At 36.0% G+C, this 16,684-nt stretch overlaps 3 protein-coding genes across 3 annotated transcripts; all 3 read left to right on the top strand.

The window, feature by feature from the left end:
* The first annotated feature begins 897 nt into the window (after positions 1-897).
* LOC110686246 (glutathione S-transferase T3-like) lies at positions 898-4,619 on the top strand. The gene is made up of 2 exons (XM_021862866.1): positions 898-1,092; positions 3,462-4,619. Exons 1-2 carry the CDS (start codon positions 898-900, stop codon positions 4,617-4,619), a joined length of 1,353 nt encoding a protein of 450 aa, XP_021718558.1.
* An 830-nt stretch (positions 4,620-5,449) lies between these two features.
* LOC110686245 (protein ALP1-like) lies at positions 5,450-6,505 on the top strand. The gene has a single exon (XM_021862865.1). The coding sequence runs from the start codon at positions 5,450-5,452 to the stop codon at positions 6,503-6,505; it is 1,056 nt and encodes a 351-aa protein (XP_021718557.1).
* Positions 6,506-7,540: 1,035 nt separating this feature from the next.
* LOC110685803 (ATPase family AAA domain-containing protein 3-like) lies at positions 7,541-14,908 on the top strand. The gene is made up of 8 exons (XM_021862329.1): positions 7,541-7,837; positions 7,939-8,034; positions 9,083-9,193; positions 9,445-9,754; positions 10,802-10,892; positions 12,700-13,042; positions 13,687-13,835; positions 14,219-14,908. Exons 1-8 carry the CDS (start codon positions 7,541-7,543, stop codon positions 14,739-14,741), a joined length of 1,920 nt encoding a protein of 639 aa, XP_021718021.1. The 3' UTR covers positions 14,742-14,908.
* The last annotated feature ends 1,776 nt before the right edge of the window (positions 14,909-16,684 follow it).

Below are 16,684 nucleotides of genomic sequence, written 5' to 3'. Positions count from 1 at the left end.
AATAGTTAAAAAGATACATAAAATATTATGTTTTCTGTGGTAAAATTTAAACTCTTATACATATATTTTTTTTCCTTTTTTCTATTGGGGTGAAATTAACTTAGGGCATGAAAATACTTGTATCATTGCAAAAGTAGATTGGATTGAGAAAATGAAATACTGAATGGTATAGAGTATGAACGCATAATAATTATTGTGTTGAGGTCAATAATACCTCCAAATATCCCAAAGTTAGTACATTTTTTTTAAAAAAAAAAAAAAAAAAAAAAAAAAATCCAATAGAAATAAATGTGTAGAATTTCACTTCTTTAACAGTGCAAAATTTGATGAAGAGCATTTGGCATGCTAATGTCCCTCCAAAAATAAAACTTTTTGGATAGAGATTAATTAGGGATCGGAGAGCCTTGCGGTGAATACTCAACTTAAAAGGAGAGGTTTTTTAACTGATGCTACTTGCTCAATGTGCGGTGAAGGTGAGGAGGGCGTGATGCATCTCATTGCTTAATGAAGGGAGGTTAATTAAGACCCCCAGGTTAGATGTGGACTCAATAGTGGGTAAGAGCTGGGCTGCGTGGTGCAAAATCTTCGATTGTTAATTAAGAATTCTGATTGGTGGATTTTTTTTGGAGTCTTGTGTGGGGAACTTGGTTGTGACACAACAAGTGGGTTTTTGACCGGAAAAAAATTGATGCAGAGGACGTTATTTGTAAGGCAGTGAGTTTGGTTGGTGAGTATGAGCAGACAACGAGTGTTGGTATTGTTTGAAAATGGTACTTACAAGATCAACTCTGATGTGGCTTTTTTCTCATGACCAGTTCACTGGACTGGGAGGAGTTTTGAGAGATAGCCATGGAAATGTAGTTATGGCGTGCTATGTGAAGATAGATAAGAGGTAGGATGGGGACGGATGTGGGGGAAGCAACCGCTAAGAGGCACTCGCTAGTCACTGCAATGGAAGCGGGGTTCAAGAGATCTATTCTTGAGACAGACAATATCAAACTTTTTAATCACTTGAAGAAAGCTCACAAGTCTTCCTCTGAATGTAGCTGTATTGTTGATTACATTTTGCGTTTGACTCATGAGTGTCAGATTGTTTCCTTAGAGTTGCCCATTGTCTAGCTAAGTTGAGCTTTACTTTTGATAGTTGGTGTGTGGCCGGAGGAATATCCTTAAGAGGTTCACAATATTGTAATGGCTGACTTGGAAGCCCTTGAATTTTAATAAAATGTTGTTGCTTTTCGTCAAAAACAAAAAAAGTTTGTAAATGTTTCGAAATAATTACCTTATGCAATCTAGGCAAAGTTTTCATAATTTTTTTTTTTTTTTTTTTTTTGTAATATGTAATTTAAGATTTTAATCACAAGCAAACAAAAACTAAAATCATGTTATCATTTTATATAATACTTTGTTTAAATTGAATGTAACTCAAATTGAGTTAATACTCTTTCCATTTCTAAATATTTATCTTATTTCCCTTTTGCACAAATTTTAATGTTATTATTGTAAATAAAATATCTCTAGCTGCTTAGTACAAAAAATATATAAAAATGACATATTTCCTCTGCTCACTTTTTTGTTGCAATCATTGGGAAAGTGTTCTATTCACGTTATCTTATTTAACCACTCTATTGATTTATTGTTAAGCAAAATATAGTCATGTGAAATTTTGTTAGGTTCGTCACGATCTATATTTTCATATTAAGCTTTATATGTTTTCCTTATCTAATAAGAGATTAAAATAGTTGAAATTATATATTGACAAGCATAAAAAGTCAAAACGTCGCAATTAAAAAATAATTTAGAAAATAAAAATCGAGATGAATCCAACAAGACCCCACAAGAATATTTGTTTAAACTATTGAAAATCGTGAAATTTATCAGATTTTAGTTTTAGATTACCTCAAATACCAACAAAAGAAGCTGGCTTAAATTTATGTACATAGGTGGACACAATTATTGATGAGGAATAAAGGAGAGATATAAAGTGAGCAAGTGGGGTTGTAAGTGGAAAAATAGTACCAATTAGTAAAAATAATAATGCCATGTTACAAGTTTTTTTTTGACAAGAGCCATGTTAGAGCACTAGCAATGGTGAGGAATTTTTTTGCTCATGAGCTTTTTTTGTGAGGAAAAAAAATTATCATCAACCACAATGGTGAGAAATTGGTGAAATGCAAAAAAAAATCCCATGAGCAAAACCAAAAAAGCTCAAAACTTGAGCATTTTTATTGATGAACAGTAACCCTTGTGGGGCCCACACCTGGCTGACCAACCAAAAAAATTCGGACAAACAAGCATCAAAACGACGCGTTTTGATGAAGCTCCCTCAAAGGCGCACCTCAAAACGCGTCATTTTGAGGTTGCGGATTTTTAAAAAAAAAAAATCTTGAGCATCTGACGCGTGCAGCGAGGGAACGAATGTGGATGCGACACGTGGCGGGTGCAGTTTGCTAGCCAATCAGAAAATACTAGCTGTTTTCAACGGATATATATTTTTGTAATCTATTTTCTGAAAAATATATTTTGTAAAAAAAAAAAAAAAAAATTACCAACGGTCATAAAATTAAATTCTCTATAAATAGACATGCATTTTGATATATTTTGATATAATTTCATAAACACTTTAAATCCTCCACATTTTAATTTTCTTAAAAGTATTTTAAATTTGTAGAAGAATACTATTGTTGCAATTCACCCATATTCAGGTAACAATTTTTTTTTTTTAATTTTTAAATTTTTTTTTTATATTATTAGTATATATGTGATTTTTTTTTAAAAAATAAAATTGTAGGCCATGTAATTATTTTGCAATATGTAATTAAACAAAGTTGTGTATATTTTCTCCATAAATTTCTAAATTTGTAGTTATTAAAGTGTTGCAATTATTGATTAATTTTTTTTTGCTATACATAAATGTAGTTACGTAATAAAATTAGTATATATGTGATTTTATGGAAAAAAAATTATAGGCCACGAAATAAAATTGCATTATGTAATTAAACAAAGTTGTGTATATTTTCTCCATAAATTACTAAATTTGTAGTTATTAAGGTGTTGCAATTATTGGTTAATTTTTTTTGCTATATATAAATGTAGTTACGTAATATATTTAGTATATATGTGATTTTTTGAAAAAAAATCAATATTATAGGCCACGAAATTATATTGCATTATGTAATTAAACAAAGTTGTGTATATTTTCTCAATAAATTTCTAAATTTATAGTTCTTAAAGTGTTGCAAGTATTGGTTAATTATTTTTTTTAATATGTACATGTAGTTATGTGCTAAAATTAGTATATATGTTATTTTGTGAGGAAAAAAAAATATTGTATAGCATGTAATGTAATTGCATTATGCAATTGAAGAAAGTTGTTGATATTTTTTTGGATTTGTTATCATTTTAATTTGTTTTTTGAGTAAATGTTTGTAACGATATTTATCTTTTGTTTTTTGATGCAGAATCTTTTAATGGATCCAAACAACCCAAATTTCCGTCAACAATTTTCGGGTTTTAGTGATGATTTCCTAACTAATCCCGAGTTTCAATTGTTCTTGCAAAGAATGGGCAATATGTCTTCGCAACCACCTCCACTGCATCAGACACCCACTAAGGTTCCCCTACAAAACCCTGCTAATGAAGATCGTACATCTGAAACTGATCTTGGTAGTAACACACTCTTCGATGAGAGCGAAGAGGAAAGCGTACCAGAGACGTCGCAGTATCCTCCTCCACCAGTTCGCATACTGGAACCCAACCAGGTTCCTGCACGAGCTACCCGTATTTGGTCTGTTGCGGAAGATGAAGCTCTGATTGGGTTGTACTTGCAGATTAGCGAGGATGCTATTAAAAGTACAAGCCAAAAAGCAACTAGCCTATGGCGCAATGTACACGCAGCATATCAAACTTTGCATACGCAGAAGCCGCATATAATTCCGCCAAGACCTATTAAGAGTCTGACGTCGCACTGGAGAAGGTTGGCAGCGGACACACTGCAATGGATATCTTGCTATGATGAAGCAGGTAGACTTCTGGAGGGAGGGAGTGGTTACAATGAAGCTGACCGTATGAAAAGTGCGGCGAAGCTTTTTCATGTCGCCGAAGGTCGCAATTTCACTTTTCCTCACGCAATTGAAATGCTTAACAAGGATCCAAAGTGGAGACCAAAACTGAGATGGTCAATGTCATTGAAGGAAAGAAAAGCCGCTTGTGATGATGAGGAGCAAGGTAGTGCTGGAAGTGGGAAGAGGTCCAGAGATGATGTAGGGGATGAAACCCCTACATATGGTTTTTCATCTGGCGGTTTACAACGACCCGAGGGTGTCAAGAAAGCAAAGGCGAAGCGTAAAGGGAAAGCAGTAGCAACAGAAAGTGGTTCGTTTGAGCTTAGCGAACGAATGAAGGAATTCGCTACAATTCGCGAGAGGGAGGCCATTCTGAAGGAAGAGAGGATCAAAATTGAAAAAGACAAGGAACAGAGGAAAAGGGAGGAACTTGACATTCATAAGATGAAAACCTGGTTTGATATGGTGCAAGCTCTGAAGAATTCGCCTACGCCACTCACTCCTGAAGAAGAGTCGTACAAGAATTTTTTACTGGGTAAATTACAAGGCTTTTAAGCATGTTTGGTTGTAGTCTTTTATTTATTAAGCGCAATTTAGTCTTTTATTTTTAAGTTGTATTAGTGGTGTGGTTAATTTCAATGTAAGATGTACACTTGTATTCTGATTTTCCAATATTGAATGACAAGTTGTTTAACAAGTTTATTTAAGTTGCCATTCATACCGACATAATTGCTTTAAATCTTTGTCATTGTGTAGTCACATTTTTCTGATTTCACTTTATCAGAATGCTTTACCTTTGTGTCATTGATACCGACATAATTTCAATATTTCTTTGTCATTGTATAACCACGTTTTCCTATATTCACTTTATCAGAATGATTTACCTTTGTGTCATTGATACCGACATTATTGCACTCAAAACTTGTCACTGTCAACTAGCATAGTATACCTATTCCGTGGTTGAAAATTTGATTCCTTTACTTGGTGTGGTCATTCAGATTTGTAACCACATATTCATTTGATATTTTTGCTATATATAGTAGGCATGGCACATATCCACAACCACACCCATTCATCAAGTAACAATATTAATACGAGATGTATTCTAGACCGTCATCAAGCTCAAGTTCAAGCTCATCTTCTTCAAATACTGAAGAATATGATCAACTTGTTGATGAACTCTTCACATACCAACCCCATCTGTCCTCATGCCCCAAACACAATCCCAACACACTTCAAAAAAACCTAGAGGGGGTACGAATAGAAGAGATAGGGAAATTGGACATGCCAGGTTGTTTAATGATTACTTTTCCGATAATCCTGTGTACAACACCACCCAATTTAGAAGAAGATTTCGTATGCAACGACCTTTGTTTGTACGTATAATGAACAAGGTCGTTGAAGGTGATGTTTACTTCCAGCAGCGTAGGGATGCAACTGGAAGGTTAGGTTTATCACCTCTGCAAAAATGTACAGCGGCGATAAGAATGTTAAGCTACGGCATGGCTGCGGACGCCGTGGATGAATACGTTCGGATCAGTGAGTCAACCGCTCAAGTTGCCCTTCAACGTTTTTGTACCGGGGTCATTGATCAGTTCGGAACCGAGTACATGCGAAACCCTACAACTGATGAATTGGCCAGAATACTGCATCAAAATGAACTGCGTGGTTTTCCAGGCATGATAGGCAGCATTGATTGCATGCATTGGGAATGGAAGAACTGTCCAACGGCTTGGAAAGCGCAGTACGCCGGTAGGAACAAGAAAGCAACGCCAATACTGGAAGCCGTTGCAGATCAGGATTTATGGATATGGCATTCCTTCTTTGGTATTCCTGGATCTTGTAATGACCTTAATGTGTTATACCGTTCCCCAGTGTTCGATGAGGTTCTGCATGGTCGAGCTCCTCCGGTAAATTTTACCGTTAACGGCCATGAATACATCATGGCATATTACTTAGCCGATGGTATTTATCCGAAGTGGGCAACTTTTGTTCGGGGTATCACAACCCCTCAACTTCAAAAAGATAAATTGTTCGCTGACCACCAGGCTGCTGCTCGAAAGGACGTTGAAAGAGCATTCGGTGTTTTGCAAGCTCGATTTGCAATAATACGAAAATCGTCACTGGCGTACGATGAGGACATACTGCGAGACATAATGAAAGCATGTATCATTATGAACAACATGATTGTTGAAGATGAGCGCCACAACTACACTCGAGCCGAAGTTCTAAGAGCCTTCTACGAAGAAGATCAACAAGAATCAACACCAGCATCAACATCTACAACGCCACCGTTTGAATTCAACGTAGGCCGACCTACCAACTTTGACTTCAACGCATTTCTACAGCGAAAAGCTTCCCTCCGTGACAGAGAAATTCATCTATCTCTGAAACGTGATTTAGTCGAACATATTTGGCAACGATACGGGCCACGTAATTAGGGAGAAATTAGCACGACTTAAATAAGGCCAAGTACTATGGCGTAGCTACTTTTCCGTACGCAGTCGAGTTTTTTTTAATTGTTGTGTTTATTTTATTTCCTAAGTTTAATTACGCATGACGTTGCAAATGTAATTGGTTTATAGTATTGTACCGCTTTTAAAATAAATAAAAACATTTAAGAAATTTTGAGCTTTTTTTACAATTATTTCATATAACGTACTTAATTTTACGACAAATTTTAACGATAAAAAAGACAAAAATAAAAAAAAATAAGTTACACAAATTTAAACTAGTTTTTATTTATTTGGAGTAATATTGTTAAAATATAAATGAAATTAATAAATAAAGAAGTGTTGTGTAGGAGAGAGAAAGTAATGGTGGGGTATTGAAAAAATAAGAGAGAGAGTGGTGGGTGAGCATTTTTTTTGCTCACTATTGGGAGAGAAAATGTGAAAAAATTTGCCCATGAGCAAAACTGATTTGTTGAGAGAAAGTGGGTAGAGAGAGAGTGGGTGAGCATTTTTTTTGCTCACCATTGAGAGGGGTCTTACTAGTTAGCCTACTAAACAAAGTTTGATTTAGTGAAGTTGTAGGATAAAACTCTAATAAAAATATTTAGGTGAAAATTCGGCTACCCTTTTCTCTAACTCTCAAAGATCCAAATCATGACGAATTACCACGTGAGAGGTTCCGACCAAATCTTCTCCTCAAAAAAAATACGAAGTATAAAAATTGTTAGCCTAAATGCTGCTACCGCACCTTTATAAAATAAAAAAAAAAAAAAAAATGTTGCTACCGCCTTACCGGTGAAAAATAATCCCCACTAACGCCGTCACAATGCGGGTCCCCCCGACAACCCTTTCTTTTTCCCCAAGTCCCACATTCTCAAACTTTCAGCATCATTCTTCAACCCTCATTTCCTCTGCTTAAACCCTAAACCCCTCTTTTCCTCCCAAAACAATGGCTTCTCACTCATTTCTTCCTTAAACCGCTTCAAACTCCATTAAACCCTAACAATTTCTCTCTCCTCTACAATGTCTTCCATCAAGCTATCAACCTGCGCAACAATGGCGACGGCAGCTGTGGCCGCCGGATTTTCAACGGCCTCTAATCCTTCCTACGCTGAAGGTTCATCTTGGTTTAATCCTTTCTCATATTCCCGATCTTCGCCGGAAAATGACTCCAAATCTGATGATAAAACCTCTCCGGCGCCGGCGAGTAATTCCGCCGACGATGAATCGAGTGGTCGGTCTTCTGGATTCGATCCTGATGGGCTTGAGAGAGCCGCTAAAGCTCTTCGTGAAATGAACAGTTCTTCGTATTCTAAAGATGTTGGTACTTCTAGGTTACTAATTTTTAAATTTTTTTGAAGTAAATATCGATTTATTTGTTTTTGGTGTGATTAATTTTGGTTTGATGTTGTTTGAAATAGTTGTATCGTATAATGAGGGCGCAAGAGAAAACGAGATTGGCTGAGTTGGAGAATGATAAATTAATGATGGAGTTGCACCAAATTAAGCGTGACATTGTGAGTTCATTTTTTGCAATTCTTTGTTTATATTCAATTTGTTGATTATATATTGGATGATTTGCTCAAACAACTGATAATATTGAGGATATAATCTAAATTTACACGAGCATTTGTCGATTATTGCTTTAGAGAGCTGCTAGTATAGTATAGTGTACAATGTGCTATTATCGAATTAAGAGCGGAAGTAGTTGTAGGAATTTGACTCCTTACCCCTAATGGTCGGAAACGTGTAGTATCACTTGATTCTAAATTTCTAATTATTGACTGATATGTTGACAGAAATTGATTTTAGTGAAGTTTCGTATTCATTCATAATTTCATATGCAATGAAAAGCACTTGATTTCACCAGTTTAGTCTTGTGCCAGCAAGGTGTTTTTATTCGAAATTGAGAAATAGACAAGGGAGCCAAAATAATTCTTGCTACTAGTTCTGTCCTGAATGGCAGATGAAAGTTGGCAAGTTTTGTAATGCCATCTATTTGCTCCTTCAAGCCATATGTCTTCTTCTCAAAATTTGACACTTGAGAATGAAGGCAGTTGCCTGATACATCATTAGTTTTGTGGAATCATAGAAACAATCTGTGATGGACTTCTTAAACGGGAAAGTAATTTCTCGCCTTGGTTTTTTCTGCCAATCTCACTTGACTCCTCCTAGTAGAGATGTATGGAGGTGTTACAGTACAGGTGCTTTTATGAAGAATTCAATGCTCCATCTGCTGCTATATCAATTCATTTGTTTGAGTTTCTTAATTTTTTATGTATTTATTGTTTTCTCCCCTGATGCTCTACCTGTTCACCTTGAACATTGGTTAATTAAGCATAATGTCTTCTGTAATGCCCCAAAAGAGAATGCTAGTATGAGAGGAGTTTCTCACATTTGAGGCATTGTATGTTTCAATCTACTTTTCAATATCATAGCTTGTGAACAACTCTGCCATTCTCTAGCTTTGTAATTTCAGCTTGCACAAGAGGTATATGATTATGTATATGAAATAAAATGTATTTTAATGCTACAAGCACTTAACAACAACCCCTTGTTTGGCAGGAGGGGCAGCAAAATATGGCTGAAGAACAAAGACGATTGGTTGAAGAACAGTCCCGGGTGTTAGCCCAAGTAAAGCGAGAAGAAGATAAGATGGCCAGAGATAGGATGCAGGTGGGTTAAACAATCTCTTTCTTTTTACACAAACATGTGCATATGGAATTATTAAACATTGCCTGCTAAATCTTCACCTGTACTTTTCTTTTCTCTAGCTTACCAGTATTTAGGATGGAAACTTGTTTATTATATTCAGGTTGCATTGTGATGTAAAAAATCAACTATCTCAACGTCTGTATTATTTGTCCAAAAAAAAAAAAAAAAAAGTGGGAAGGACATAGTTTAATAGAGAGTCGTAATTCTTGCAGAGAGAACATGAAAAACAGAGGCAAAACAATGCTGAAATGATAAAAATGCAAGAGGAAGCTGCCATACGTCAAGAACAAGAAAAGCAAAAAACTGAAGAGCAGATTCAGGCTCGACAACGCCAAACTGAAAAAGAGAGAGCTAAAATTGAACAGGAGACTCTACGTGTCAAAGCCATGGCAGAAGCTGAAGCCCGGGTTCACGAAGCAAAGCTGACTGAGGATTACAACAAGAACATACTCCGAAAAATGATGGATGGCGAAAAAGACAAGTGGCTCGCAGCAATTAATACAACCTTTAGTCATATTGAAGGTTAATATTCATTTATTCTCACTGATATATAGCTGTAATCAAATTCTTCTGATAGTTGGCCTGTTAGCTCTCCTCGTTTCCCTTTTCCTTTTATGGGAAGGGGCAAGGATTGTGCTGGACTTGTGGGGGCTCTTTTTATTATGGAGTCCATATCCTTGATGTTTATCCTAAAGATTTCTTTGTCAGCCTAGACTTTTGCTTCTCCAGTTTGGACATGTTTGTGAGTTATGTGTCATTCTTATAATTTCATGCTGGGCTTTAAACCTGATGGAGCTTAGTGAATGCCCAGTTGGAGTGTGTTGCTTTATGTATTGATAAAATATGGAAAAACTAATGAAGTTAGTTTCTATTATCTGGAGATGTTTTAGAATTAATCTTATTTTAGCTGTTATTGGTATAAAGTAAACTTGTTAATTTAGTTTGGCTACTAGAGTGCCAATTTATGTACATCATTTTGGGACCTTTCTCAAATCTTAATTTGAGGGAAGTCTAGATTGTAGCATTTGCCTCGAGCAAAATAGCTGCTTATAATGTGTCATTCAATCTCACAAAAATTGTTTGAAATAGATTTTTTTTTTATGCTGTAGAATTCTTGGCATTTAAACTTGTTCTTCTATTGCTAGAAATCTTTTGGTTTATTTATATTTAGAAGTGTGAGGCGTTCATGCAACTGTTATGATAGACCAATGTCTTGAAGAGTTGGGGTGAAGTTTAGGGCTGTTGGTATGGGCTTTATTAAACAAGTGGATGAATATCGTGGGGAAAAAAGTGAAGGTACATATTTGTTTCAAGTTTTCAAATTTCAACATCCAAAGGGGGTTCTCTTAGTTATGGCATGTTTGTTTTGTCAGTTTCTGCTGTTAATTTGCTTCTTTTTTTTTATTTTTTTTTTTTTTTTATGATGCTCCATATATCTCTCCTTCCCCCTCTTAATTTTATAGTGATCATGGCTGTCTCTAGTATTTTGTTCTTGCAAAAATTAGCCCTAGATTCTCTTTTTCTTTGCATATGCTGTATATTCAATATAGATTTTAACTGCTTTTGCAGGGGGTCTTAGGGAGTTATTAAATGATAGGAGAAAGTTATTTATGACTGTTGGTGGTGTTACTGCTCTTGCTGCAGGAGTGTATACGACTAGGTATCTGCCCTAACCTTATCAATTATAAATGTCAATTCTTGGTGATTGTTTCAGCATATATATTCTTGCAAAGCATCACAGGTTCATTTAATGCTTTATGGAGTTGTTGGAATAGAAACACTGTAATAGCTATGAAAAAACCTTAAAATTAATGGTAGTTTTGCATTGTATATGGCTTGCTCAGGATTAATTTGACTTTTGGCCAAGAAAACCATAATATTGACATGTCCTTGCATATGAAGTTCTGTAGCTTTCATAGCGACTGAGAGTTTTTACACTGCATGTGGTCTCAGATACCTATATTTTCTCTGTTACGGAGAAAAGAAAGGGTGCTGTCATTTGTATAGACTGTTCTTTTTATTTTTTTTTATTTTTTGTTGTTTAGAGAGCCACAAAGGTGAGTGATGAGAATCGATCTCAGGATCCTCGAGGACCGGGAGGGAAGCTCGAGCTATCCCTCACTCTCGTCATTTCTGGACTGTTCTTTTAATAGATTTGTGATGTATGATTATGCCTGTGATGTTACTTCATTAATTTACCATAGAGCCTGACATATGTGCTTTGACATTTTTCTCCATGGGAATTTTTTTTATAGTAAATGACATTATGTTTAATTTTTAGCTCCTTATTTCTTTTATTTCCCCAATTTTGTTTTCATAGAACCTAAGGTCCTAAGCTATATATTTTTATATATGCTCATAGCCTGTCATCATCATTGTTAAAGAAAAGGTTTCATTGTGTCATCATAAATCTGAAGCTTCTTAATGTTTATTATTACAGCGTTCCCCAAATCAACATAGAGATGTTTCAAAAGACCCCTGATGGCAGCACCTTAGGATTCCATAGTACTTTATAAGTGACTTTTTACCTCTTATTATTAGGTTTGACAAGGAACAAGTGAGTGTTTTAGATGGATCACCAGAAATCCCCCTATTCCCTCAATCTCAATTTCTGTAATTCCTTTAATGAAATATCATTTTTTTATGGGACATCATTTGATTGGGATGTCATGGAAAAGTCGATAAGAAAGTGAAATAGATGTTGATCTCCATCTCAATTATGGAATAAGTGGTTCCATGTAATTTAGAGTGACTGCTTTTTAAAAGTGCATATAATTGTCATCCATTAATGATTGGGATATCATGGAAAAGTCGATAAGAAAGTGAAATGGATGTTGATGTACCTGTGTTCTCTAGGATCAAGTAAAGAAATAATTTGGACTGGTAATCACTGCCAACACTCTAGAATTGAATCAATATAATGTTTAGATACAGTCTATGCACTAGAATCAGAGCTAAACGAATATACAAGAGCTACAGTTTCTCACTATTCTCTGACATCCACCTAGCTTTTACCAACGCAAGTTGCCACATTTTTTTTTAGTAATACTAGGACCAGAAGGGAGAAACTTGTCTGTAATAACATTCACCAAAGCTTTCTTTTACAAGCGACTCATTGTGTACCATGAGTCCTTCCTGTGGTCTATTGTAGATAGAAAGAAATACTACAGTAGCCAATCTCTGTTTTACATCAATATGCACCTAGTCCAAATAAGCAGAAAATCACATTGACTCATGTTCCTAAAACAGTGGCCAGGTGTCTAATGGACAAAGTGATCCATAACTGCTACTATAATCTATTGATGAACAATATTAAAAGTCAAGACTAAGGATTAAAAATTTGGAAGTTGGACAAACTCTTAATTGTAATATATTGAGTTATAGGATATCTTTTAACTTTGAGATGAAGTGAACTTAACTTGATTGATTTGCCTGGGGTTTCCATCTAACATCAATTGAGCTTGCAGAGAAGGTGCTAGAGTTTCGTGGGGTTACATTAATCGCATTTTAGGCCAACCATCCTTGATCCGAGAGTCATCAATATCCAAGTTCCCATGGTCAGCAGTTGCTTCACGAAGGAAACAAAATTTGTTCACTTCTGCTACATCTTCTGGAGAAGCAAAAGGGTCAACTGTTAGATCTGGATTTGACAATGTTGTTCTTCATCCATCATTACAGCGGAGAATTGAGCAACTTGCACGAGCTACTTCTAACACAAAGGCTCACCAAGCTCCCTTTCGTAACATGCTTTTTTATGGGCCTCCAGGCACAGGGAAAACTCTGGTTGCGAGAGAAATAGCCAGAAAGTCGGTAAGATTTGTCATACATGTAGATTTCTGCCCTAATAGCTGTATCTTTTGTCAATGTTATGCTATATGCACCTAAAGGAGTTTCTAGTCTGCTGGGTCATTCTGTTTTGGGCCTGTGTTAGTAGTGCATACGATTTATGATGACAGACAACACGTCCAGTCCACCTGCGGAACTGAATTATGCACATAGGCTCATTTTTTGTTAGTGGAATGGCTTTCCCATAAGGAGGATATCTGATTCAAAGCTTTAACATAGTCTCTCATGCAAAATTAGAGCTTAGATTAACCTTTTAACCATTGTTCTGTCTCCCCTCCTTTCTCTTTTGTGGGACAATGGTTTTTCTGTGTCAGCACATCATTTTTGCTCTCTTACTGTTAGTTTGAACATGTAAAATCATGCTTTTAAGAACATGGTCAGTGCAAACAAATGTAAATAATTTTATTGCAATGATTTTGTCTGTCACTTGGATGATCATTCTATGCCAAGGTTGGCAACTGTTAGCATTTATTCTGAATCCCAGTACCAGAAGATGGCTGAGGAAGTTAGAAATCAAGTCATGCTGCCTTCTTCTACACTTGATGTTTGAAATAATGTGAATGTATTATGCTGTTACTCCTTTATCTTAACTTCAAAACATTGTGCAGGGATTAGATTATGCCATGATGACTGGAGGAGATGTTGCACCCTTGGGTCCACAAGCTGTTACCAAGATCCATGAAATATTTGACTGGGCTAAAAATTCGAAAAAAGGATTGTTGCTTTTCATTGATGAGGCTGATGCGTTCCTTTGTGAGTAAGTGAATCCGTTTCTCTGTTGCTTGGTGAATTTGCTTATTTTTCTTAAAAAAATATATATATTTCATGGAAATGGTAAAAAAAAAAATCTCCATTCCCTAAAATGGGCAAACCAACAAATGCTTATGGAAAACGTTTGCAGATGTCCGCAGAAGTATCCCAACCTGCCTTCAAGGGCATCCTTAATTTAATATTCATGACCCATTAAGATTTGGTTCTTGGGGCTAAAGACTGAGGGATGACCAAATATGTACTTGATAAACAAGGTGGCCTAAGAAAACAAAAACAATAATAAAATAATAATAGTAATAATAATAATGAAGGAATTGATCTTGATCCCTCCATGTGTTTAATGTTAATTACTCTCTTGCTCTGCTGTAGGCGAAACAGCACATATATGAGTGAAGCTCAGCGAAGTGCTCTCAATGCGTTGCTTTTCCGTACAGGAGACCAGTCAAGAGACATCGTTCTTGTGCTTGCCACTAACAGGCCAGGTGATCTTGATAACGCTGTCACTGATCGAATTGATGATGTAATTGAATTTCCACTTCCTGGGGAAGAGGAACGATACAAACTGCTGAATCTGTATTTGAACAAATACATTTCTGATGAGAACAAAGATGACACCAAATCTAAATGGGGTCCAGTTTTTAAAATCAGGAAGAAGCCTCAAAGTATTACCATTAAAGATCTCTCAGAAGATGTGATCCGCGAAGCTGCAAGGAAAACAGAAGGGTTTTCAGGTCGTGAGATAGCAAAGCTCATGGCCAGTGTTCAAGCAGCTGTTTATGGGCGGCCAGATTGTACATTGGACTCACAACTATTCAATGAAATTGTAGATTACAAAGTATCTGAGCACCATCAGAGAATAAAGCTGGCCGCTGAAAGTGTGCAACCTGCATAATTTACCGAGTCTACTGCTATCTATCCCTATCAGCGTTTTTAGGACGTAATTTTTTCAAACAAACTGTTGAATGTATACATATAGCTGTAAATTTTTTCACCAAGGGAGTAGCAGATTCTTTTGAAATCTGACCAGACAAGGTAGAACACAGGATTCTCCTATTTTTATTGGCATTTGGCTCGAGATTGGGGCATACATGTTTTTAGCTTATACTGTTATAGGCGAGAGTAAAAGGGAAAATTGAGATTCCCTTTAATGAGAGCGGTCTGTATTGGTTTGATCACGGTGCAAGGTAGATTAATTTTGTCACGAAGACAACAAATGCATTTGTTTTTCTCCTATTATTGATGTAATAAAAGAAATTGTGAGCAGGTCTGCTTGATTGTTTTTGAAATGATTTGGACTTCATGAAAAAGGATTGAAAAGAAAACTGGGTATATATTCTCATACACAGTTCGGTTAGCGGGCAGGACGATTAGCCACACAAGCCGTTTTCTAACAATTTGGGGGGTGGGATTCCCTTACCATCTCCCCCACTCTCCCAAGGCCCAATTTGTCTAATCTGCTAACAAGGGCCGAGTTGAACTATGAGGGGTTTTCGGTCTGATAGCCGGTAGGGCCCTTCATCTTACCAACCAAAAAAAAAAAAAAAAAAAAAAGTTTTCTAACGCTAGCTTCTATCTATGCTTAGTTCCGCTACAGTACGTTAAGGCCCTATTTTAACAATCTGATGATTTAATGTTATGTTTGATTGCATGCAAAATTATTATTAATTGTTGTGATTCTGCCTAATTTTTCATCAACTAATTCCGCCTAATAAGAAGTAAGAACTACTTCTTCTAATCCTAATTGTTTTCCACGACTCTTGATATGAAAATTTTAACAGTTCTCATTTAGACTCATTTCATATAAGGTTGAAAAGGTCGTATTAACTAATTTGGTGAATGTGTTAAAATTACCTCTCTTTTTTTTTTTTTCTATTATATTCCATACAGTTTATAAACAAATTTCGACTAAGTCTGACTGTGTTAGTAACGTAGGCAACAAATTTCCACCAAGTTTGATTAGGTTAGTATAGGACAGGTAAGGCCTCTTGGCCTCTTGAGAATGAAAGTGAGGGAAAAGGATAAAGAATTCCCACCCTCAAATTGAGTTTTAATTGTAAGATACAAGTATACAACTCTTACTATTAGATCAAATACAACTAATTATATAAATTAATTTGCCCCAAAAAGCTAAATGGCCAAAAAGACTAAGGGGTCGTTTGGTTCGCACAAGGTAAACGGAATGGAATCAACAAAGGGAGAGGAGGAGAAAGGAAAACTAATCCCTCATTTTTGTATTGTTGTTTGTTTTACATAAACAAATGGAATCACATTTGCAACCACCACTACTCTCCTCCTTCTACAACGAGTCAATCACCACTACCCCTTAAATCTACCATTCACCTACCACCACCCCTGAATGCCGGCGACCACCTACTAGCTATGTTGCACGGATACCGACACGGACACGGACACGGACACGATACGGACACGGGAAAACGACAATCCTGAAATAGGGGACACGGGTACGGCATATAACAAGGCATATAATATATCAAAAAAACGAGAATTTGACAACCTATTCAATAAAACACTAAATAATTAGCCTCAAAACACACAATTTTGTTAAAACAAGTAAATAAACAAAGTGTACGAACGTAGTCTCATACATATCAAGAAACCATCAAACCAAATACATGTCTTAATAATAGTTTTACAAATCATAAATAAAATAAACAAAAGTACTAATAGTTTCATTCTTCACCATCACCAAGTACATCATCAAAAATCATATTCTCCATCTCGGGTTCATCAAGTGAGAGCTCGGCCATCTCTAGAATACCAACCTCTCCTAGGTTGTCATGCTCATCTCCACCCACATCAAAAATATAGAGTACT

The sequence above is a fragment of the Chenopodium quinoa genome, unplaced genomic scaffold (assembly GCF_001683475.1).
Source record: "Chenopodium quinoa cultivar QQ74 unplaced genomic scaffold, ASM168347v1, whole genome shotgun sequence".
NCBI lineage: Eukaryota > Viridiplantae > Streptophyta > Magnoliopsida > Caryophyllales > Amaranthaceae > Chenopodium > Chenopodium quinoa.
The sequence above is the reverse complement of the archived record's forward strand: the minus strand, read 5'-3'. Positions and strand labels throughout refer to the sequence as shown.